Here is a 25278-nt window from a genome sequence, read left to right on the forward strand (position 1 = left end):
TGCCTATCTCGGCCCATCTACTTTACCCTGACTCGCTTTCAACCTGTTGATGCCTGTTGTTAGTTTAAACATGACCTCTCTTCCTGTGTAATTCTAGAATAGTGCTCTCATGCTTTCTTTCCTGTCATCATACATTATTTTTTACAACATTAGCGTAAATGTGTAGGGATTTGGCAGAACCATTCATAATCAAGCACAAGGGTGCCATACACCGAAATAACATGCACAGCTCTTTTTGTTAGACTATTTCTGGTTAATCCAAAATGTTCATCCAGCCAAATTATCTTTGCCTTCAAGCATTTGGATGTCACTCCAGATGAAGAGGAGCTTGAATACTACGAGAAGCCCGTGAATTGCGGGGTAAAAGGACTGCTTGGATACTCACATTTTCAGATTTTCTTCGACCTGTCATGGCACGAATATTATTTGCGTAGTATTGACTAAGCTACATGGCTACTTGTATGCCATTGATGTCGAGTTTTAATGGCGTTTCCTGCGTAGGAGTGGAAGCCTTTGCATCTAAATGATCCAGGACCTATCCATGTGCCTAGTATACAGGAGAGGGCTGACCGCCTTTTCTCCAAGTTTAAGGGAAAAAATGATAAGCCACCCAAGGTGAACACTTTGCATGGCTGTGCTGTGACTATCAAACGTGGTATTCAATTGTAGGATATCAATTATTCAAATTGGGAATGCTCATAGATTGTAAAACATTTTTGATACTAATGTCTTACAGTCTAGTAGTTGCACATTCTAATCATCTAATTTCCCCTTTTGAACTATCTATGAAGCCCAAGAAAAAGCCGTCCCGTTTCTTTTTAGAGCAGTGGTACTTGACCCGAGGCATCACTGAGCACTCAAGCTCGTCGCTCTCCTCTTCTGAAACTTGTAGAAAGGTTAGCTTTTTAGTGTAACCTCATTGAAACGAATATGTATTCTAACACAACCAACATAGTTTTTGCTTTTGTAACCATTTTCTATAATCATTCAAAATAATTCAAAATGTTCCTGATTTGAAACGTACATTTGGTTATTGGTTAATGTATTCTCCTGCAGAATCCGGCAAAGTCTTTGTGTTCAGCTGTCCCAATGCCCTTATATGTGCTTAGTATTCAGGAAAGGGCCGAGCAACTTGCTTCTCAGTTGGAGGGCAAGTCAACTGGACCCAAGGTGAAACGTCATTATTTACTACTTTGATAATTTTTTATTTTTCAGTTCTTGATGCGCATTGACACATTTTGCGGAATGGTTTCTGGGGGACAATTCCCATCTTGCTCCTGACTAAATAGACACATAGTGTACCAGGAATGATCTAAAATTGGTTAGACATGCATGTCATTATTGTTATTGTTGTCTTCTTCTTTTGAAATGTCACTTTTTCTGTACTGCTGAGAACATAAATGCAGTCTCTTGGTGCTTAAATAAGACTACATTATAGAGAAAGAAATATTGTTCCAGTTGCAGAGCACGCTATACAAGCTAACAATCTGGGACCTAATCAGGTCCCAGATTAATCTTCACTACTAATTGACTACTTAAACAAAAATGTGTTCATTCTTCCCCCAATTGTCATGGAACCTAAGAAAAAACCCTCAGGTTTTTTCATGGAACAGTGGCACCTGGCCCGAACCCAAAGTGCCTCTGATTCTTCTCTTTCTTCTGACGCCTTGAGACAGGTAGCGTCTTTTTGGCTTTGAAAAATAAATGCAGTGTATTGACGCTAACACACACTATACCCCGTGTTCATCCAGGAAAGTCTTACTTCTTCAAGTGCTTGTGATATGCAGTAACTAATTTATAACATTAGATTTTCACGTTTGCTTCGGTCTATAATTATCTAATATTGTGCAGTTCTGTTGCAGCCATTTTTGTATGCGAGTGTGCGTGCATGTGTGTGAGTTTTGACTGAAAAGATAAAAATAATATTGCTTTAAACTCTTGAAAGTTTCATTTATCCCTTAAAAAAAGCCTGGCAGCATCGCAACATGACATGTGCCACAGACAAGAACATCCACACATTGTACCGATAACAACAATGGTTGAAAAGTGCTTTTTACTGCACGCAAGTCTTTGCCTGCATTTGGTGTGCATCTTCATCAGGGTTCAAAAGCCTCAGTATACTCGCTGTCCCTGGACTAAGATATCATCCCACGTGCAAAATTCTCGGATTTTCCTTCTGAAAGGAGGGGGTTTAGGAGCGAGCAGGTTGAGAGGGATCATTGATCATCCTCATCCTTAGCAGATAGAAAAAAGTTCACACACTATCATTCTCAAGAAGTTCTTTGGACAACTTTACTGAGTGAGCTGTCTCCCCTTGAGGGCTATAATGCCTTTCTTTAAGGACATGCTAATGTTGATGAACTGGGAACTTCGTTCCTTTTGCTTGACTTCAAACGAGACCTGAACCTCGATTTTACACCCTTCGATTTCATGCGACTTTCTGTCTGACCCAATTTTTTTCGTCGTTGCATTTCTTTCATAAAATGTCAACAGACTTTGCTGTGTGTGAGAATTCACGGTGACAGACGGCAAAAGGAGCCCTTGTGCTGCCCAACAACATGACCGATCTAAATTAATGTAGCAAAAGACCCCTTCGGCTCCCTAAAAACATGCCTTTCCAAAGAACAAGATTTTTTATACAACGTGCTTTTGGGGTTAATGCGTATTATTTTCTTACGATACTTAAAATGTTTTTTTCAGTTGAAGTCCTAGACCGAACCTTCTCTTCATCTTAACTTACTTTTTGATTGGTGGTAGTTTAGTCACTGTTAACTTGGGATGTATGATGGTGTCCGTTGGTTAAAGTCAAGTCTGAAACTAATTGTAACATAACTACAGATACCAGCCGTAAGTGGGATTCCACGTGAAAACATTTTGTGATTCCAAATCAATTGCTCATTCCCATCCTTAGTGAATTTGTTTTAGTCTTAAATTGCAGCAGTGCCTTTACTTTGTTGGTGACATTTCCCCGAATTACACCATTGCTTGCATGTACCCATTTCTGTGTTCCTTCCTTCTCATCTGCATCCCCTTTTTATATTGTCTTTTCATTTTCCTGCATCACTTTCTTCTGTTTCTCCCTGTAATACTTTTCATAGCACTATGTAAGGATGTACACAGGGGGAGTTAGCTCATTGGCTGGGCAGTTAGCCAATCAGCTTCAGTCGCAGGATGAGCCCAAACGATTACCTGAGAAAAGAGATTTGGTAAGCAATCAATGGCATGTGACCGCATTGATCTGTCTAATGTGTAGTCGTGCTCAGTGGATTGATCTGTCTAATGTGTAGTCATGCTCAGGGGTTGCTGCGATAATAGGAGCGCATATTCAACAAGTATCAGCAGTTTGTGATAGTGCTGTGTTTGTAGCTCCTCTGGATAGTAATGCAATGAGATTTCACTTTACACTTTGATGTTACATATGACCACCCGCTAGTGCTTTTACTTTGCCGGTTGCTGATGTGTCCAAATATCTTTCCACAGGGCTCCCTCAGAAAAGAATTCCCCGTCAATATCGGAGGCAGCGATGTTTGTTTTTTCTGCCGGAAACGAGTGTACGTGATGGAAAGGCTGAGCGCAGAAGGGAAATTCTTTCATCGCAGCTGCTTCAAGTGCGACTACTGTGGGACCACACTCAGACTGTCTTCCTATGCCTTCGATGTGGAGGACGGTAAGGCTAAAGCTATTCTCAATATGTTATTGAGCCCACCTGTATGTGAAAGATCTTAGCCATGACCACTTGATGATATTAATAAAAAATGAAACATCAAGAGATAATTGCTTTCCACCCAAAGTATGATGCTTAAAGCAATCGGAGGAATACTTCCACTTGCCCTTCGCCATTTGCTCAAATTGTCTCACTCATGCCCATTTTGATAGACACGCTGATGGCTACAATCCTTAGAGTGGAAATGAGGCATTTTCAACGGCCTAGGTGCAGAAATATAAACGCATGGTGATTTCCTTTTTGTATGTCTTTTGTAAATATTAGCTCCTGAAGAAATGCAAAAAGCCTATCGGTTATGCTGTAGTATGCTGAATTGTATGTTTTTTTTTATTGTTTTATTAATATTTCTGTTTATTTCTATCTACAGGTAAATTTTACTGCAAGCCACACTACTGTTATCGTCTGTCTGGCTCTGCTCAAAGAAAGAGACCCGCACCTTCTCCCACCCCAGCTCCAAGCACATCTAAGGTATATGATTGATGGGAATTGTTGATAAAAAGTGAAGAAAAGTATAAATAGTTGAATGGAAAGGTAAGGTCCATCAGCTTGGGGCTGCTACCAACCATCTTTCAACCTTTGCAGGAGAACCAGGAGCCCACAACTCCTGCGACAATGGTAGATACCCCCGGAAGGGCGACGGCAGTGGCAGGACCCTCAGCCGATAGCCGGCCCTCAGGTACCCGACTTTCCTGTATTGCTATGGCTGCTGTGCCGTGCCAAAAGGGCACGGCTGTGGGTTGCGGAGTCTCTCTGCGTTCTGTCTGCCGCGCGCTGTCTTCGACGTGCCACCAGGTGGCACACAACCCCCTTGACTCTCCCTTCCTGTGTAGCTACTGCATCTATCTCTTCTGCTGTTTCACCATCAATGCCCTGCTCAACATCCTTTAGCATGGCCCTCCCGCCCCTCTTTGATTTTTCTTCTCTCCTTGTTTATCTTCTCCTCCTCACTGACTTCTGTTGGACAATATAGTTTTACCTCTCGCACTTTCTCCTGTGATTGATTGTATTGACTCTCTATGCTTGCAGAGTGTTTGTGTAAATAGTGTAATTCATTGTCTCAGTGAATGATTTATTCCTTTAAGATGCATCATTTGTTATGTTAAAGCCTGTAGTCCTCTTTTAAATTTGCACTGGCAGCTGAAGCATCGCTAGCAATGTTCTTTAAAAAGTGAATGATGCATCTTAAACTATGTTATTTTCCCCCCTGTCTTGGAAATTAAAAAGTTTAATGGAGTTTTCTTAAGTCAGCTTTTGCGGTAGAAATGTTAAATATATGTAAAACTAAATGAATTCACCTGCACCTTGGCAGTAAAGCTAACTCTTTTGGCATGCATGTTTCAACGAAGAACCTCTTTCCAAATTTTGTTTTTGTGAATGTAACCACTAGTGGCCCGTGTCTGCTCACTTTGCCTCCTCCCCGTGTGCCGTGTTTCTTATAAAGCCTGCTTGTTGATGTTTCTCTGTGAAACAGTAACTCACTTTTGCTACAACCTATTAGACTAGTCGACTTACCACTCTGTGACCAAGTGTCTGCCTCTATCAGTGCTTTTGTGAGCTTTACCTTTACCCTTCCTTTCAGAGCATCTTAAAACTGCCAGCTGAGATTTACTTTATTTAGTGCTTGTGATTGGACCTTCTCTGCTGCCCACTTCTACTGTATCTTCAAGCTCTCTTTTTAAATATTGCAGCACTCTTAGCATTGCAATAATGGTGCAAACGTAGTTGCTTGATGTTCAATGCAGAATAGAGGCTTTAGACTCATCATAGGGAGTTAAGTCGGGCCTGTAACAGTGCAAGTGTAGAGTTCAAGTTGACTGTAGGTTTAAATATGGTATATATGTAAATAAAATGAATATGCGTGGTATCCCACTAACCAGGTAATATCTCATTCATGGTCACACAACAAACTTTCCGTGGTTAGGGATATCTCTGACAACTTGGCATTAGCGGTTTCACTTTCAGCAGACAAATGTAAATAGTTCTGTGAAAATTTAGTTTTCTCGTGGTCTGTCAGGGATGGAGCTAGAAAGCAGTTTTAGGGTCTGGATTTGTTGCGGTGAAAAGATAAACTCAATTGAAGTTCACTAAGAAAATAAGAATGATGAACTACTTCCTTAACACAATCAGTATGACTCCCAAGTAAGAATAATAAAGTTTTAGTATTTGCTTCTCAGGTTGGGAAAAAGGCAAAGCACCTACCATGCACCATGATGTGCTATGCTGTATATGTTTGTTGATATTTGTTTTAAAAGTAAGAGCGAACTCAATAAATTCAGTGATAGATTTAAATATCGCTGTCTTCTTGTCACTTTGTCCTGTGTGCATATATATAAGTTTGTGGAGCCATGGTCGCAATGAATGTTAATAACTTTTCAGACAAACACGCCCGCATGCTCACGCACACATGAGCACACGCACTAAAGTATTGAATTGTTCGGGTTAAAAAATATATAAACACAAATTTCTGTTCTGTAAACCCCTTTGTTATGGTGACAGCTTTTGTGAAACACAATATATATATTTTTTTCCCCCCACTTTTAATAAGATGCAAATTTTCGCTTTTCACAAGCCGATCTGAGGGCTATCCTCTGCGTATAGGTGTAGTCAACTGTACTTAGTTATCAGGCGTGCCCTTCTGAAACACTTATGTTTCACATGGGGTCTCTCTCCACATTCTTCTTCTCAAACTCAGTACCGGAAGCCAATGGCCTGCAGGAGCCAAGCCTCGCAAAGCGGCTTCGTGGAACACCCGAGCGAATTGAGCTGGAGAACTACCGACTGTCCTTGCAAAGGGAGGATGAGTTGGAGGAGGTGCCAGAGGAGACACTGGCAGAGCATAATCTCAGCAGTGTGCTGGATAAACCCACGGACATCGACCTGGGCTCCAGGTAACAGCTGGAATACAAATGTCCTTTTTTTTTTTTTTTTTAAAGAAACATTCCGATATATGATGATGATAGCAATTATTTATTTATAGCATCTTTAAAAATACATGTGTACAAAGTTGCATGAAACAAAATGAGATTCAATTCCAAGTATATAAATATACAAACACACACTCGCTGCCATGAGATCTATCACAAACAAATGATTGAAGATCTTAGGTATGCAAAAAACAACAATTGGAAATCAGACCAAAAGGGTTGATGGAGGATGAAACAAAAACTAACAACAATAATAATTCAAATATGAATTGGATAGTTAATAGTTTTTACTTTTAGCACCACATATCTGAGATTGGCGTGACGCAGATGGGAGTTCTTGTTTTGGCAAGAAAACTCATGAGATGTAATATAGAACTTGAAGACAAGTTACAAGCGAATGGTTATGAGGTTTCCACGAATTTGATCTCAGTTACTTCAGCAAAATTGGATAGGCTATTGGTAAAAATGAATTGTGCCTTGATTAAGAGCATCCTTTCCCAAATGTCCTTACTACTGCTGGATTGAAGGAAAGTGCTCACATAGACACATTTTCTTTATTAATCTGTGTTTGCAAGGAAACAACACTTGCCTGACTTTTTTTTTTCCCTTTTTTTTTTTTTGCAGTAGCTCAGATTCAGACATGGATGATGATGATGAACAAGATGACCAGGAGGAGGAAGAGGTGGAAGTCGAGTTGGAGGAGAAGCAGCAACTTCACAGCCCCTCAGACCTTGGAGGCGTCCCTTGGAAGGAGGCAGTACTGCTCCACACCCAACTTAGAGGTGGTGATGTAGAGGATGAGGCTCTCGCTGAACAAGATGAGGACGATGAAGAGTCAAGCGAAGGTAGAGTTGTGACTGTGATTGTAATTTATTTTTCCCCATTGGTCTTTTCACATTTGTTTTGTCAAGTCCGGATCATGCTGAGCTGTACTTTTGTTTGAAGTCAGTTTCATGTGTAATGTCTCAACACCTCTTTTATCTGTCCTACTTCTTCCACCTTTTCCCTTTTGTTAAATTTTGTGTGAATTTTTTTGGGGTGGGCCTTTCCCATTGCCTCCGCCTGCTGGCAGAGGGGGATTACTGCCCCTGGGACAGGGAGCTCCAGTCAGGCCTTTGGCTGGAGTGCCTCACAGATGAAGATGATGTTTGTACTTTTAAAGGTAGCAGCAAAACTGCTTGTGGATTTATTTGCCGTTTCATATGAGTGTGCGAATGCCGGCTGGTTTGGTCTGCTTACTCAAGAATTGTGCCTCTTTGGTTTTTTTTTTGGTTGCAATTTCACACATACACTAACTGTACAATTGCTATCTAATAAGTCATTCTCATTTGTGTGGCTTTTAATACCAATCGAATAATGCCAGCCCCCTCCCCCCTTAATCTGCACTGAAATTATAGGTTAACATTTTAACAGTTACAATTTCTTTTTAACCTTAGTTTTGACTGTTTTGGCATTTTTTGCAGTCTATTCTAGTGCATGCAGCTGTGCCTCCATTATTCTAGTTGTATCTTTCTTCTAACTTCCTCTGTGCCTCTCTCTCTTCCTTGTCATTTTGTCCTGTCTTTTCCCGTCCTCCCGTTCTCCCTTTTCTCTACCTTCCCCAACTCTATTGTTGTACTTGTTCTTCATTTGTCCGCCCCAAATTACATCCGTAAAACATACGCATGACACCCTCATTCAGCCAAGAACCTACAAATTCAACAAATCCTGCAGCCTTTGGATCCTCTTGCAATTCCGGATGTGGGGGGAACACACAAAGACTCTGAAACTGATGGATGTGGCCAACTGGCCTCAGCCTCCCGGCCCGTTGAGCTCACACAGCGTTCCTTTCCAGGTAAAGCACCCAGAGGAGCCAAGTTTGGGGAAAGTTTTGCTGGCCCACCCTAGACAAGTTGACCTCACTGGAATAAGGATTTAAGTATGTCTAATTATATCAGAGGAGGAGCCACCTTCCCCTGACTAACCTGATGCCATTTTTTCTTACATTTGTGTTACATTGCTTACATTGCTCCTGGAATGTCTAATCATGTGCTTTCTTTTAATTTTCCTTTTACAGTCATTGTTGTTCGTCTGGGGTTAAAAAGTTCTTCAACCCCCATCCCAGTACACCACGTAACCCTCTTGTCAATGCTTTTGAATTTTTATTTTTGTAGTTCCACTTTGTCGTTTTATTTTCAGTTTTTTGTCCCATGTCTCCTGTTTCTTTACTGTTATTCCTTTGACACCCATCCCCTATTGAGCTGTATCTTCTGGTTTGAATGTAGCCCCTGCCCACACGTCTGCCCGGCACGAAGCAGTGCGAGTCTGGTTGGATTCAATGTCTGGAGGTAGCACAGAATCTCAAAGGATCATGACATCCTGTCTAAGACGCTGTCTATCTCTCGCTGTCTTTTGGCTGGCCTGTTGCAGCATGGAAAAACGACACACTCACAAGCATGCTGGAAGGCTGCCATTCTAAAGAGTTCATTTCCCTGTAGTCTATTCATGACTTGTGTTTTCGTCTTGTCTTCTCACCCTTTCAAACTCCTGAAATGTCTTTCTTCTACACTTTTGTTGTCCTTTTAATTGAACACATTGCTGATACAGGTAGCTATCGATTCCTGCAAACTCTATTTCCTGCCCTAATGGGTGAATTATTTGGTTTTTCCTTGAGCTGTTTTGAACGCTGCTTTAATTGGTCTATTTGCAAAGTAGGCAGTGGTGTTAAACTAAGTGTAAGTTGCATACAGTGACGGATATTTTTGGGTTCCAGTGTCTTTTATATGAAGAAGACTCACCTGCCATATAATACACCGCTGCTTATCTGCTTATACTCTAACACAGGGATGGGCAACCTAAAAGATGGGGAGGGCTATTATTTTCCATCAGTACCTGAAGGTTCACACAGGGCCATGTGCTTCCTCGCTAGATATGACACAATTGCCATTTTAAATAAGGACAAAATGTATGCGTATATACAATTTTTTATGTACATAAGAGTAATTAAATAAATGCATTCATATAAAAGAGCCGCTTCTCAACTACAAAGATGAGCAAATGTTATTGAATTGGAAAAAAAAAATCCCTGCGAAATGGGCTCTCTTGCATTACAAATTCCTTTCAAAGATGGTACAAAACTGCTGAACAACAAACAAACTTAAAGTGCACAAACTTATTCTGTACATTATACTACCATATGTTTTGCCTTCCTAAATTAATAGGCTGACTCACTCATCTGTCTAAAAACAGTACAGTATAGGGCAGTAAAGTTCATCCCCTCTGCATTGCAAGTGTACTAACCATCCATCACAGCCTCTTGTCCAATTAAGCCGCCATACATGTACCTAAGTTTTGAAAAAGTGTTGCGTGTAGCCATGCTTTTGGAAGTCACAAATTTAGTACCTCATTGTGCTCTTCGAACAAACCATTATTGTGAGGAGAAGAACATTTGTAGTGGAAATCTTTCATGACTGATAGAGGCTCTAAGCAAACTAGGCAGATAGAGTTGCGTTTAATTTTGGTGACCATGTAAGCTATTTAACCTGAAAGGCAGCATTTTCTTCTCTGATGCACAACAGTTTTTATGTTGGGGGCACTGGCGAGCAATGTCCTTTATTACTAATAGCTTTTAACTGCTTAGCTCTATGGTAAAGGCGAGCACCTTTTTTTATTTTCAAAAATTAATCGAGTGCGGTCCATGGGTCGCCAGTTGCTCATCCCTACTCTAACTCATGCTATATTTTGGTTGCTTCTGTTTTATTATATATGGAAGATGCATGACTTTCTTTTAAGCTATGCTGTAACTCTGCTTTTTACTTTTTACTATCATTTAGTTTTATTTATTTTATATTGTATAATATATTTTCTTTTGAAACAAGTATTTCTTCTGGGCCATTTTATTATTACTTATTTTCAACAATATTCTTCATCTTGATTAACGTTTTATCTTTTTTTATCCCCCTGGCTGGATCTTTTTCTAGTCAACTGTGGTATCTGACAAATTGAACAGCTTTAAAGATAGCAGATAGATAAAAGCAATGTTTAATTTGTGTTGTCAAATATTCATGACCAAAACGTTTACGGGCTTATTCTGTATTATTTCTGCCACACCAGAACCTTGTGAGGATGACGATCTGGAAGCAGAAGCAGATAGCCCAGATATGGAACCTGGTACTGAAATAGACCAAGGTGAGTAGATGAACTCATCACCAAATTTCTATCAAAAGTTCTAAACCAGAAATAATTGAAGAACTACTTTATTAATGACATTTTAATTCTAGATGACATCCCCTCCGATGCTGAAGCTGAGGCACGTTTGCACCCGCCATTGCACAGGGAAACTATTCCAGAGGAAGACAAAACATATGAAACTGTGGGATTGGCAGCAAATATTGGTACATGCCGTTAGTCATTCAATTAAGCTTATTACTTGGATGTATTTCTCATATGACAAACATACCAACATCTTTCCTATTAATATATTCAGGACAATCTAGCACTGAACCCATGTTAAAGGGAGATGATGCCGTTCTATCACCAGTCTTACCTGCAAGAGAGCCTGAAAGACAGGTCAGACAATCCCAATCCACTTTTTTCAAAAGTGCGTAATATTTCTTGAACTATCTTTATTTATAGTTAATAGAAATATATTTTGACTCTCAGGTGCAGTCTCCAGACACCTGCTTTTTCCCAGAACAGCTACTTTTTGAGGAACCGAAAGTTGAAAAGATAACACCATCACCATCTTCCAACAGCCCTTCGCCTGTCTTTAACCCTTCCCCCGTTGCCTCTCCAGCTGCTGCTTCCGTGAAATCTCCCATCTCGCCTCTCACCAAGTTACCATCCAACCCCGGTGCCAGCTCTCCGGTTAATCCATCTGTCGAGCCTCTTGTCCAATCCCCCGTAAAGTCACAGGAAGCCTCTCCAATCCGTTCCCAGCCTGCTTCACTACCAGAAACATGCCCACCTAAGTCTCCGGTGTACCCTCACAGATCGATTTGCCCTCTCACCGGCAACCCACTCTCCCCAATATGTGCGCAACCTTTGCCCTGCCATGAACCTTCATCACCTGTGGCCTCTAAATCTCCAGTCAGAACACAGCCAATTTCAAACGTCACTTCAACACCATTGGCCAGAAGTGACAGAGCCACACCAGATTCTGACAATTCCTCAGCAGATGAATCTTTGTCTAAAAAGACTGATATTATTGAGGAATTTTGGTTAAAGAGTGCTGAGATCCGAAAGAGTCTTGGTCTTACTCCTATAGACCGCAGTAGTAAAGTCATGGAGAAGAGTGTTGTTTCGAGTCCAACACAAGACTCCACTCCTGCGAAGAAACAGGCTCTGGATGTGTTTGAGGACCAAACGCCTGCGTTGCCTGGACGCACTGTAATTCGCAGACTCAACATCACTCTTGAAGGTCAAGTCATTACACCCATTGCCCCTGTGGAGGGTAGAAGTAATGTTACTGACACAAAAGAATTTAGCAGCAGCTCAGGTCTGGGCCTCAATGGTAGTTTGGCAACAAGCCAAACGGCAAACAGCGACAGCTACATTACCTCCGACTCCATCATGCTCACCCCGCCCTCCAGTCCACCCCCACCTGTGCCTATTAATCAATCCCCTGCGGTACTCAGGCAACAAAAACACCAAGTCCCTTGGAGAAACGGGACAGTAAAACCTCCATGCGAGCTTGCCAAAGAACCACCAGCCATAAACACTCCTGTTCCTGCACAGAGGACCCAACCGAGTCCTGTATCTGCACCCAAACCTGCACCCAGGAAATTGGCATCGCCATCAGTAGATCTTGCAGAAACATCCGCAGTTATCATGAGGGAGAAGAAGAAACCTCGGTCAGAGGAGATGAGAAAGTCCTTTGTGGAGACGGTGGAAGAAATTCCGTTTGCTGACGATGTGGAGGAAAATTTTGATGAGCGAACGCCTGAGACGAGCATGAATAAGTTTTATACTCCACCTACCAGCAAGGTCAAAGTAGACAGGCCTCCATTTCACCTGGCTCTTGCAATGGAAAATGGCAAACCCATTATTCCTGTCAGCCCGGTCTCTAAAACGCAGCGGTCCACTCAGTTCTCTCCAGAGGCCAAAGAAATAGCTGAGGAGAGGATAAGGGCAAGAGAAAAGTCCATTAAAAGTCAGGCTCTTAAAGAAGCAATGGCTAAGCAACTAAATAAAATGAAAGAGTCCAACATAGAAGAGGGGGCCTCCCCTAAAGTGGCCTGGAGTGTCACCCCGGAGCTGTCAGGGAAAAGTAACAAGTCTTCAGTATCTCCCACGACGTCCGCCGTAAAAGCGCTGGAATCGAAGAAAGTAGAGACTCTACCCGAGCGTCTCTTCAGCAGCAACAGGAGTTTGGACAGCTCCGTGGCGTCCTCCGACAGCTCATCCACGTGTAAGAGCAAGAAACGAAGTTCTCTCTTCTCACCCCGCAAAAACAAAAAGGAGAAAAAGGCAAAGAATGACGCAAGCCGGCTTTCGGGCGCAGAAGAGACACCACCCAAACACAAGTCTTTGTGGAAGACTGTCTTCTCAGGGTACAAAAAGGACAAAAAGAAGAAAGATGACAAGTCGTGTCCCAGTACACCGTCGTCCGGCTCTACCAATCAGGATTCTGGGAAGAAGAGAGCATCCCCTGTTGGAAAGTCGGCAGGTAAAGATTAACGCGTTGAAGTTAAAAAAAACAAAAAACAAAAAAAAAAGATTTGGGTGTCACTTGGTGTTTAACTCTGTTCTGTTATTGTGCATGACAGATGGAAAGTCACGTAGAAACTTGAGCTTTTCTGAGGATTCAGACCTGTCATGTGATGACGTTCTGGAGAGATCGTCCCAGAAGTCAAAGGCAGATGTGAGTCATTATGAATGTTGCATCTTTCACACCACTGTTCTGTAGTGGCAGAAATCAAATATTTACTTAAGTGATTTTTTTTTTGTATCAACACCTAAAATATTGAGACTGTGTGAATGCATCTGAGTTTCACCTCATGAGAGTACTGAAGTACACAAAATAGCCTTAAAGCAAAATATGCTTTCCAAGTGAATTTACATCAGTGATACAGTAAGGGCAATTTTTTTCTTTTTAAAAACATTGTCTTTGTGAATAATTTCCATTTCTAGCGACACACGGACATCTTTGACCTAGTATCAGGCATGCACAAGGAGGCAATGAAGGAGGAGAGAATGGACAAGGCGATAAAGAGGGAGTTAAAAGAAAGAAAAAAGGGGAAAGAGAGGCTCAAAGAAAGAGACCGGGGAAAAGCGGTTGTTGGCAAAAAGGAGAAAGACGATGAGGTATTTTGCAGGAGGAGGTTCAGAAATGAATTTCAGGCAAATAACAGGTTTAAAAATACTGTGTATTTACATTATTTTATGAGCACAGTTTCTATTTCAAATCTTATTCAAATAAAAATAAAACATTAAGTGTATTTAGTACCACTCATTCATTTATGATCATAATTAGATGTGTATTAGATAAATTATTACATTTGACCAATAAATAATTATTTAAATCCTCTTTTGAAACAGTATGGTTAAAAAAACATTGTTAAATCTACAGATTGGGCTAATAAAACAGTTGACAACAATAGAGTTTTGTGATTTCAATACATGTTAATGCCTGAAATTCCAATATATTGTCTCCCCTGCATAGTGTGTGCTTCTGGTTGTCTAGATAGACCTGTATGGTTTTAGGGCTAGAGATACACACATACTAGGGCTGGGCAATGAATTGAAATTTAACCCTGATTTTGGCGTCTCATGATCATCAAGCATGCTTTAAAATGTTTAGTGACACCGCACTTGGAGTTTGTTGTAAAATTAAACACAAAACCAAATGCATTACACATATTGTATATTTAAATGCTGCTAATAAAACTGAGGCTAGCAGTCGGGTAAAATCCTATTGACAGATTTCTTAAAAGATTGTTCTGGTAAAGATGTTTAGTTATATAGTAAATATTATATAAAATATATATAAAACACTGTTGGAAGACAATATAACAATAGTCAAAGACATGTATTCTTCCCAATTCGTAAAAATGAGTTGTAATTATAAAATCATAACGCACAATTTTGTTTTACTCTTATTATATTTATTGAAGCGGGTGCTGCACTCATGCAGGGCACAGCATGAACGGACGTTAATTCATTTTTATTTATTAATATTATTTTACTATTATGTTACTCATTTATTTTCTGTTTGTTTGTTGATCTTTCAGTTTATATTTAAAGTTGAATTTTCAAAGTTGAACAAATATTATGTTTTGAAATCACTGAATAATCATGTTTCATAGTTGGGACTTCAATATCAAGTATTCCGTAATTGCCCAGCCCTAAGGCATACTGGGAAAAAAACAACACTTTTGCTTATGTTGAACATCAGTCAGACTTAGATATTGAGCTGCAAAACATGTCATACCTGGCCGCTTGCGATCAAATCCCTAGCAGCTGTTTACTAGCTTGTGTTTCTGTTTTTGTGTTGTAGTGTTTTAGATGAGCCTGTTCTCACAAGAATTCAATACGAGTTTGTGTGAACAGAAATCCCTGACTATTTTCCAACTAATTGTGACTCATTTTTGGGTAGTTAAAAGAGGCTTAATTAAAATTGTGAGCTGCATAATGTTATATATATGTATGTATGTATTTATATATACATATATACATATACACATACATACACACACACTCACAAACACACACTTACCACACACTTACACAAACACACACATACATCTCTACTATATATATATATATATATATATATATGAATTCATGTCTTATTAATTTGTGTTTTTTCAGCATTGCAGCTTAAAATATTAAATCATAAGTGTTTTGAACTAATTAAATTTTTTAACTTATTGACATTTGTCACTGCACTCGGTTTGTTTTTGTTTGTTGGGAAATAGTAATATTGTCTGTGATTTGACCATTTCATTTAGTAGTTTAAATATGACAATTTTTTTCCCCTATTTTTGAACCAGTTTAACATAACCATTAACCCATTTATTTAATCATGACATGTTTGATTACTCATATTTTTTGTTTTGTCCTCCCCAAGTCTGTTTATGTCCCTCATGCACTGGCGTTCAAGAGATCATATGCCTCAAAGGTAGTATCACATCCATTGCCATCAATAACACCCCCTGTATACCTGATTGTGTGCGCATGTTCCAGTTTACTCTGTAAATGCTTTTGAGCATCTGGCCTAGAACTAACCGTCCTTTCTGGATGCATGTCAAGTGGGATCACAGCATCCACCCACTCACTCACGCACACTTAGACACCGCTGTCCAAACATGACTTCTCAGCAGCACTTTCAGGCCATAAAGACATCCACTGATGTCAAAGGCTTCCCCTTTCTGACATTAACCTGCCTATCTGTCACTGCAACCTGGTGTTTACTCCAGTGTGGATGCTGGACAAACATTTTCTGTCAACACTATTTGCTCCCTCCTGCCTCATTCAAGCTTTAACAACCTTCAAAGTCAGTTTGTTTCGGGGTCAACATCCCTATATTGTCTTCAAAATGTATTGCCTATTGTAAAGAGAATTTCCTGGTTTGCAATAATGCTGTAAGAGCTCCAACAAGATGTATGATGTATGTACAGCAATGATTTTTTTATATATATATTTTTAAACGTAATTCTTGTCCTGTGTCCTTGTTCCATGTGCCCTGCGCGTATTAACTTCAAAAGGTACCTTAGTGCATACCTTAAATGACATAAGATTTAAAGGATATGAGAGATCATTCAATTTATTTTCCAAGCCAGCGCACACAAGTGCTAGTTTGCAATGTTCAACACCGTGTCGTGACTGGAATTAATTTTCCTGTTGTGAGTTCTTGAGAGCACTTTGCAGGATGCGCATTTCTTTTGTTTTAACAAACGTCTAATGTAACGCTTTGTTGTGATTCCACTAGAAAACCTACACGGAAGAGGAGCTCAATGCCAAGTTGACACGTAGAGTCCAGAAAGCTGCTCGACGACAAGCTAAGCAGGAAGAACTCAAGAGGTTACACCGGGCCCAGGTTAATAGCCTTATTAAGTTTTATTAAGTTTTATTAATTCGTAAGAATGAAATATTTCCTACTCTTTGCGCCATTAAATCCATTTTTATGGCAGAAGCATCTATATTAATATTCTTTTTATTGCTACACTATACTATATAGTGGATTCATGTGGAACTGTGTATTTGCTGGTTTATATGTAACTGTTTTCAGAATTCAGCAAAGGGTCAAACTGAATCCAAATTGTTTATGGTGTGTATGTTAGTGAATTAAAAATGCTCTGTGTTATGCATAAGTCTCTCTTGGTGAAGAAATTCACTTTGGTGGTTTGTGCAACCCATCTGCAGTGCTCCTCCTAGGTCACCGAGTCAGCACTAAACTACACTGGCGAATTCTACTCTTGCAGCTCTTAGCAGTGTGCCAAAGGGCCCCTTGTTTTCTCCAGCTACCACATGACACTGATTAAAGTTTTATCAATGCAAAAGCATGGGGGAAACTCCCAAAGTAAAGGCTCTCGGTTCTCAAATTGTTGCGTTATGCATTTTCAAACAAATTTATACACTTATTTTACAACTTTGACGATATACATTTAACTAAACTAGGTTCCATTATTTATATGTATGACAGGTGCAGTATTTAAGATAAACTTATTTCTCATGCTTGTTTGCTTCTTGCGAGTGAAGTTTTGACAGCAATAAATTGGTAAGAGATGGTGAGGCCCTTTCCTGTATTTGCTAGTGGGTTCAACACAGTGACGAGTGTTAGCAGGTTCCCTTACATGCATCGCTATTTGAGAGAAAAGGTGGTGACTGCACAAGCTGGAATATAAACGTTGTATTTGACATTTCATTATGGTTTTAAACTTTCCAAAAATAGTCTGCACTTGAAATGTGTAATTGTAGATTAATTATTTACTATTTTTATTAATCAGATAGATTGTGGTAATCTATAACTATGCTTGGTAAATTGCAAATGAAATGACAGAGGGAATCTTCATGATTGCATATTTGTTTGAACTTTTCAAGGTTTAATTAATTGAATGTTGGCACACTTTGTGGGCATTTTATCAAAAAAATGTCTTTTTTTTTTAATAATAACTAGATTATCCAGAGGCAACTCGAGCAGGTGGAGGAGAAGCAGAGGCAGCTAGAGGAGAGAGGCGTGGCTGTGGAAAAGGCATTGCGAGGAGAAGCAGGTACATTCCCCTGCCCTTTCTTTCCTTATCTTTTATTAAACTGCAGAAATCTTATTGCTTGAATACAAAATATATGTTTATGGAATTGCTTGACATTCAAACACTGCAGTATTATAGCTTGTTTTTATTGCAACTGCTTAAAGGCTCCCCTTCACAAGCGCGTCTTGTCATAATTTGATGCTTATTTGCATCAGACTATTTCTCAACCAATAAAGGCAATAATAAACACAATATTGATGAATAATGTAATGTAAACTAGATTTGAAAAACGAGAGCTGTCCCTGTGAGATAATTCATATCGTGTTCAAACATTTCATTTTTCTGTGCAACAAAGGCAATTAAATGTTGCTTCTCCTAAGTAATAAACATTCTTGAAGGGGCCATTACAGATAGCAAGAACAACATCTTATCTATACTGTTGATTATGTAGGACAGTTTCATGAACATGAAAGGACCCCATATTTACAAGTTACAGGTTATGGGAGTATGTTACGAAGGTCCCCTATTATGGGCTTGTCATGTATATTCCAACCTAATTAAATGGGATGGCTAACCATTGCCGTAAAAGCTTATAAAAAATCTGATACATGCGTGTACAATACTGTGCAAAAGTCTTGGGCCATGACAAGCATTTTCTTTTTCCATCATTTTCAAGGCAGTCAATTTGAAATTATAAACTGCAAAAACAAAACTGCTCCTACGAAACCTTATACCGTACGTGGACGGTGCATGGGAGAAGGATGAAAAGAAATTGGCATCAATCTGATCGTAGGTACACATACAGGAATATGTATACATGTTTACAAGTCCCCAGCATTGACGCAACTTGTCCACCTCCCAGAATCGTAATAGCTCCTTCCGTCTGTTCATAGTCCTCCGTGAATTAGTAATGAATAATGAAACGAGCAAACGAAACGATACTCTGCTCAACATATTTTCAGCTTCATTAACAGTTGACAGCTAGTGGAGGTATGTGCATGACATTCTTGACGTATATGGTAATTATGGGATTACTAAAAATGCAATGTAACGGTGGACTAAAGGTTTTGCACAGACCAGAAGCTGTATTCATTTTTATCTTCAATTAACCAAGTGAATCTACATTCCGCCCAATCAATTATTTTCCTGTTGTAACATGTTTGCCACTCTACTTTCTTAAAGGAATGTACAAAGGTACTTATACATTACCCAAACAGCACAAAAGAAGATCAGGTATTAGATTCACCTCAGTTTCTCTTCATATGAATGACATGTGACACTGTTACTTAGGCTCCATCTGTGGTGACACACTGCCACAATTCTCCATCTTTCAACATTGTTATTTGTCTCTAACGTCCGCCACCTTTAGAAGAGTTGCATGCACTCAGGAGACTGTGTGTCCCAACAAAGATTTGTGTGCGTGCTTGTTTTTGGATGCATGTCGTCTCCACTGTCACCCAGTGAGAACCTTTTCCATTATTTTCATCTCTTCTGATTGTCAACGCTAGATGACAGATATTAAAGTCAGATTGGTTTACAGATCTATATTTCTACAAAGATCTGTTTAGTGAAGCTTAATGCTGCAACAAATATATCTGTTGCGTGACAATGTTTTATTGCTATGTCGGACAAGTGTAATAAGTTAGGTTTTCTTTTAAATACAAAATATAAACGGGTGTTTTTGGCCATCTGTTTATGAACTACATCACAGTTAGGCTGGAAGAGAAAAGAGCCTTCCTGAAAGTATTCCCACTGAGTGAAATATCTCAAATGAATTTAAAGTCACAGGGAACAAAGGCGTTTTTTTTTTTTTTTTTGTCAATTGGTCTGTCCCAATACTTCTGTACTGTATCCTGTTGTACTCAAAGATCCAATTTGAAACCCAGATGCTCTCTTGGTGAGAAATAATCATGTGTGCAATCATTACATCATAAAATCCATCTTTTATACTTGGCTGGGTAAAATAATCTAATTTGATTGGCTGACACAAAATAGTCCTAAAAGTCCAAATGAAGCCGACTGAGCAAGTTCTCAGCAATATAGCAAATCCATAAAGCTTTTGGATTATGTTGAAAACTGCCATGTGCTCATGCTCACAAGCTGTTTGTGCTGGGCACTGTGATGAGTACAGAAGGATAAGTATTTGAGTGTCCCTGCAGGTTGAAGTGTACCTGTGTGTTTTTGTGTGTGCATGATCATTCTAGTAGGATTGGTCATGTGCCCAGTGTGGGGCAGTGTGAAATACAGTAACTCATATGTCTAATATATCCCTGTCATTGTAGACTATTGGGGAGATTCTAATTACAGTGAAATCCTGGACTTACATCTGGGCGGTATGTATTTACAATCTGTCGTTTACGGACTAACCTAATGACTGACTGAATCTCTCCCCACCCTACCTTTTATTTTCCTGGGAGCTTTGTACCCATCTACCTCCATTGAATGGCTGGCTGGCTGATTGGTCTTAGCATCATTACAAAGCCTCCTTCATTCCACTTGTCCGTATCCCCTGGCCTGCTCCACGCCAACAGTAGATCAGACTAAAAAGATTGATTCTGATTTCCATAAACTCATGAAGGATGGATTTTTTTTTTTTTGCATTCTGTAGTATATATACAGGTTACAATAATAGTAGTTTTTGTTGCAGTGGTGCACAGCATAAAGCGCAGAGCTTTTTCCTAATATTCTCCCCATGTCATGTGTCTAAATAAGATCCGGTGCAATTCTGCACCACAGTGAACAACAATCACAATAAAATACAGAAATTAACAGTATTTAACCCCCAAATTCTAAAACTACTGCTTGATGTACAGTATCAAACAAACAAACAAAACTCCACTTCTTTGCACATAAGGACTAGCACAATGACTGAGATGTGATACAATTTGGATATTGTGGTTATAACTGTCACTTTATAAGATTTTAATCAAGGAAATGACCACTATAAGCAACGTAATGATACATCGACGAATTACCTGTATATATCTACTCTGGAACAAATGAAATAGTCCCAGCTAATCCCAGGAGTTGTTATTGCTCATTATTTTTCATGCTCTCTTTAAGAGTCTTAATTCCTCTTCATGCAAACAAGTCTCTTTGTGAAATTAGTCACAGCTAAACTTCAATACATACTTTAGTCTGACAAGTGTAAAGTAAAATATACAGAATGTAAAATAGACAGTAAATAGCACATGGTTGTGATGTCATTGTGTATAGGCTTGAGGAAAAATACAGAGCGTAGCTTGCGTCCATTATAATCAAATGTGTTCTTTGTACCATTAACTGTGCCCCCACTCCCACTGTAAATAATCCCTCAGCCTTGTTAATAATATTCGCAATAATCCAATCTTGTCTAACCCGTCGTAGTTGTTGCTTCCCCAGTAGTCGTAATACATAGTATGTGCCAATGTGAAAGCAACCCCGTCACCTCTAAACTTTCCTTAAAGGGACACGAAAGTGAAGATGGTTCTTTTTTCACTAACTAGCCCAGTTTATGTACTTTTTATCAGGAACATATAAAAAGTTGGCATTTTCTATTTTCATCCATTCATTTGGGAGAAGTTATGAAACGATTGCCTTTGAAAACACCAACTTTTAATGAAGTATAGGGCCACACACCCCTCCCCTTCATGTTTTGGTTGATGATGTCATGGAAGGAAGTTGGGCGCTTCGTTTCGTGACGTTGTCAGGCTTGGATGTTGCGAAAAGTGGGCGTCCGTAAATCCACCGCCACTCTGTTCCAAAATACCATTAAATCACTTCAGAAGTTTTTTTTCAAGGGGAATTATAGAATACACCTATCACAAACATTCTTTTTTTAATACAGTGCTATCAAATAAGTGCCAATGTTGGGTTCGCTTTACTGTCCCTTTAAGTTCGTAGTTGCCTGGTTTTTGCTTGAATATGAAGCGAGATTTTGGCCCTTGAATCCGCTGTCACATTTTCATTTGGAAAGCCTCTGTGTGAATCTATGTCTGCAGCACCGCAACTTTTAAGAGGCTCATGATTCCTTTTTGCTTGGCCTTGTAGCTTGTTTTTACTCATTATGCCAGGAATTGCTTGGGGTTTGGACATAATGATAAACACTTAGCAGAATGACTATCTCCATAGACTCACTTTCCACAAACACATACATACACTTTCACAATCCAGTACAAAAGCTGTACCAAAAAATGTTTTGCCTTTTACAAAGGTAGTAACGCTCAGTTTTGACTCTGCCTTTCAGATAGGCAGTCACAGAATGTTTGTTGCTGTGTTTGTGGTTTTGTAGTTGTACATCGTTGCCAATGTACCCGCAAGGTCAAATTATCAGAAGATCCTCTCTGTGTGATTTCTTAAATGTATTTTTAAAACCTCTTTGACAGTTGAGTAAGTTTGATGTGTAACTCTGTATATTGGATTTTATTACTGTGCAGGCGTGCCTATTGTTGTGGTGATGGTTATGAGTGAATTTAATGACTGCTATAGTGTGAGTTACCAACTCATTAATTTTTACAAGTTAGAATGTGCAAGGGTGGTGTTGTTCCATGTGTGTTGTCTGCCTTGTTATTTGGAGAATTCCAGCTCATGATTCTATTTATCAATGTGCTCTTGTATTTTCTTGTCTTGACTCTGGCCTGTACTCTTGTACTTTTCTGGCTAGATTTGAATTAATAATTCAGTACTGAGCCTTATGTCTGTCTTGGTGCAGTTAAGATTTTTTTTTTGTAGCCAACAGCCATAAAGTCTATGCTATTATGAACAAGATTAGTTCTGTTATGCAATGCAAATCATAGTGACATCAAATTGGCTTTATAAGGCAATGTATTGTTAATATTTACGGTTGTAATATGCTAATGACTAAATCTTGAGCTCAGATTTAGGCCCGATCCCATTCCTTCCCATTCACAATTTTTTGGCGAGGCCAAAACAAAAGGTTAAAAAGAAAAGTGAAACGTAAATTGTTGTTATAGGGATTGTGCCTTCAAATAAGCTCAAAGAATCTCTTCTCCATAGCCCTCTTATGTCAACCTGCACCTCGGGAAAAGTAAAGCAAATGTCTTTCAAGTAGTGTAGGAGTATAATCTTAGACACTTCATTTGTATTTTATATTAACCTTTGCTTGGAAGGACCACTCCGACACCAACATTTAATTGGACTTCCCCAAGTCCCCAAGCAAGCATCAAATTAAGACCAGAGTACAATATACATTCAATTAGTGGATCTTGCGGCATCCTTGGAGAAGAAGCAGTTGTAATCCACAATCAGTAAAAGCTTAAACAATACGGGTGGATCTGCATTATTGACTTTAAGGCTGGACGTATACCGCAGGTCCCAGTGCCCAACTCAGATTTGATGCCAATTTCTGTCTCTTGACATGTTCATTTAAAGTGATACTTATCCAATTTCCACCTAAATCTCACTTTTACTCGCTTTGATCCGAATTGACTTTCTGGTTTGGTCATGGACCCTGATTTTTTTTCCGTCATAAATACATTTTCAAGTCGTATTTTAAATTGATGATAGAAGGACCTTATGAAGCTAAATGACTTGCGCGTAAACCTTAGCACTAGTAATTTGATACATTTCTGTGACCTATTTATAGCCGTTTGATAAGAAGTCGGCTGTTTGATCTTTATGACTGCTTTTTTACAGCGTTACGGGTAGCTAGGATTGTTTTTGATTCGGAAATGGGGAGGTTCGCGGAAGCACCTCATCCACACAAGTCAAAGAGTGTGCCCGGACACAGTAGTAGAATAAGTGGCTGCTTTATTCTCTCTTCTATCCAATTCACATAGCATCAAAATGACTAATTCAGTCCACCTGATATTGTCATCTGCGTATTGCTTCTCTTTTAATAAAATGTCATTGACAGTTTATATCCGATCTGTGGGTCACAGTGGCATAAAAAATATCTGGTGAAGTATCCTATTTTTATGGACATTTCAAAGAGGCCTGATTCCCATCTGAGGATATATGCCTCCATTTTTGTTTTCTCTACGCTGTCAAGACAGTGGAATTGTCACCTGAACCATGTGGTGTAAATTCAACCTATTAGGGTTTTTTTTTTTTTATTAAAGTGTAACTCTTTTTATTCCATGGTATCCTCAAATGAAGAACGTGATGGCCTCATGAAAGCATATATATAGCACTACCAGTGCATTGTCAGAAAAGCTTTTTCTTCCAGGTTATTTTCCTATTTTTCCTCCTACTTAATTCATCCCTCATACCACAAAGGCGATCACTCCCACCTTCTCCTCCTAGGTGATTTGTCTTCTTACTATCTCATTGTTCCTGCCCTCCTTTGATTTTCTCTTTCTCTTTCTCATCACACCGTGTCTCCTCACCCTCCCACACCCCGTGTCCTCGACTGCTTCTTGTTGTAACATCTCTGCTTTTCTTCTTCTTCTCCATCATTTTCACCATCCCTTCTCTATTCTGCATCAATGTCCCTGTCTGTGTCAGTCCCTCGCTCCCTTTCCCCTTGTCCTGTGGAAGTTGAGCCCTTTGTGGCGATGCACCGTCGGAGAACTCTCCCCTTCTGCCTCTGCTGTTCCCCTGAAGGTAACGTAACCTCGCCGCCTCTGCTTGTCGGGTGTGGCAGGTTACCATGGTGACCACAGGGGTTCTCCAGAACTGGCTTGTATACTTGAACCCTCCCTCATCTTCTTGCCCTTTTCCACCTCTTTTTGTTATACCAGCTCAGTACTGAGCTGGAAACCAGTCTGCTGTGGTTTTGTTTTGAACCAAGTGCATGTTTTGTTTGCAAATACAACAAGTTGTTTCTTAGTGACTCCCATTGAACATTCAGAGACAATTAAAGAATTCACAATAACTCCAGCTTGTAGCCACCCAAAAAGTTTATGATTCAGGAGTGTGAACCTTGCATGGGGTGAACTTGCGTTATAAATATTAAAGTCCTGCACAAAGTAAGTTTTAAAAATTAATGAATCATCTGGTTTGTTCTTGTAGCTCCCACCTGCCAATGGAGTTTTTTTCCCCTGGGTTTCAATTTCTGCAGTGTGTGAAGACGCAAGCGTTTGTTTTTGCGTGTGATCTGATTGAGTTATGCTTTACGTTTATGTTCCATGAGGGCTCTCCTGTGTTTGGGTTGAGGGCTGGTGGTGGTGGGGATGGTGGAAAGAAATTCATTGAGAACTCATAATGAGAAGGTCTTAAAAAAAATGAAGCCTTTTGTCTTTAGTGATGCCTTCTTTAGCTACTGTCCCCACAACACACGCACACATTTTTCATTTAGTTGAAGTACTGTATACCTGCATCGTATGCTGTATTTCAGTGTAACTTCTTGGATTGACTAGCTGTTGTATAGCAGCGGTTACTTCTTGACATGCTATGGAGAAAGTCTGAAGCGCTGCAAAGTACACTTGACAGACGTCTTTCTCTCCAGACCTAATAGTGCACTGTGATTCAAGCCAGCAGAGACATATTGCTTACATTTTTTGATTCATTTGAAACAAAA

The 25278-nt window shown here is 39.6% G+C and overlaps 1 protein-coding gene across 29 annotated transcripts in view; it reads left to right on the forward strand.

The window, feature by feature from the left end:
- The window catches only part of mical3a (microtubule associated monooxygenase, calponin and LIM domain containing 3a), a 59989-nt gene that overhangs the window by 27765 nt on the left and 6946 nt on the right, over nt 1-25278 (forward strand). For 5 of the 29 annotated variants that reach the window (XM_037255236.1, XM_037255237.1, XM_037255238.1 and 2 more), the window contains 20 exons: nt 3481-3667; nt 4092-4192; nt 4307-4400; nt 6417-6612; nt 7273-7493; nt 7721-7810; nt 8330-8482; nt 8913-8975; nt 10741-10815; nt 10908-11021; nt 11114-11196; nt 11290-13294; nt 13395-13489; nt 13759-13932; nt 15698-15748; nt 16559-16666; nt 17747-17840; nt 19002-19052; nt 20102-20152; nt 24264-24362. In XM_037255236.1, the coding sequence (XP_037111131.1) occupies nt 3481-3667; nt 4092-4192; nt 4307-4400; nt 6417-6612; nt 7273-7493; nt 7721-7810; nt 8330-8482; nt 8913-8975; nt 10741-10815; nt 10908-11021; nt 11114-11196; nt 11290-13294; nt 13395-13489; nt 13759-13932; nt 15698-15748; nt 16559-16666; nt 17747-17840; nt 19002-19052; nt 20102-20152; nt 24264-24362 (4105 nt within the window). Of the gene's footprint in view, nt 1-297; nt 361-501; nt 616-791; nt 897-1056; nt 1171-1583; nt 1677-3098; nt 3207-3480; nt 3668-4091; nt 4193-4306; nt 4401-6416; nt 6613-7272; nt 7494-7720; nt 7811-8329; nt 8483-8912; nt 8976-10740; nt 10816-10907; nt 11022-11113; nt 11197-11289; nt 13295-13394; nt 13490-13758; nt 13933-15697; nt 15749-16558; nt 16667-17746; nt 17841-19001; nt 19053-20101; nt 20153-24263; nt 24363-25278 lie in introns of all 29 variants that reach the window. The other 24 variants (XM_037255216.1, XM_037255215.1, XM_037255221.1 and 21 more) reach the window with 20 other exon arrangements.

The sequence above is a fragment of the Syngnathus acus genome, chromosome 6, assembly GCF_901709675.1.
Source record: "Syngnathus acus chromosome 6, fSynAcu1.2, whole genome shotgun sequence".
Classification (NCBI taxonomy): domain Eukaryota; kingdom Metazoa; phylum Chordata; class Actinopteri; order Syngnathiformes; family Syngnathidae; genus Syngnathus; species Syngnathus acus.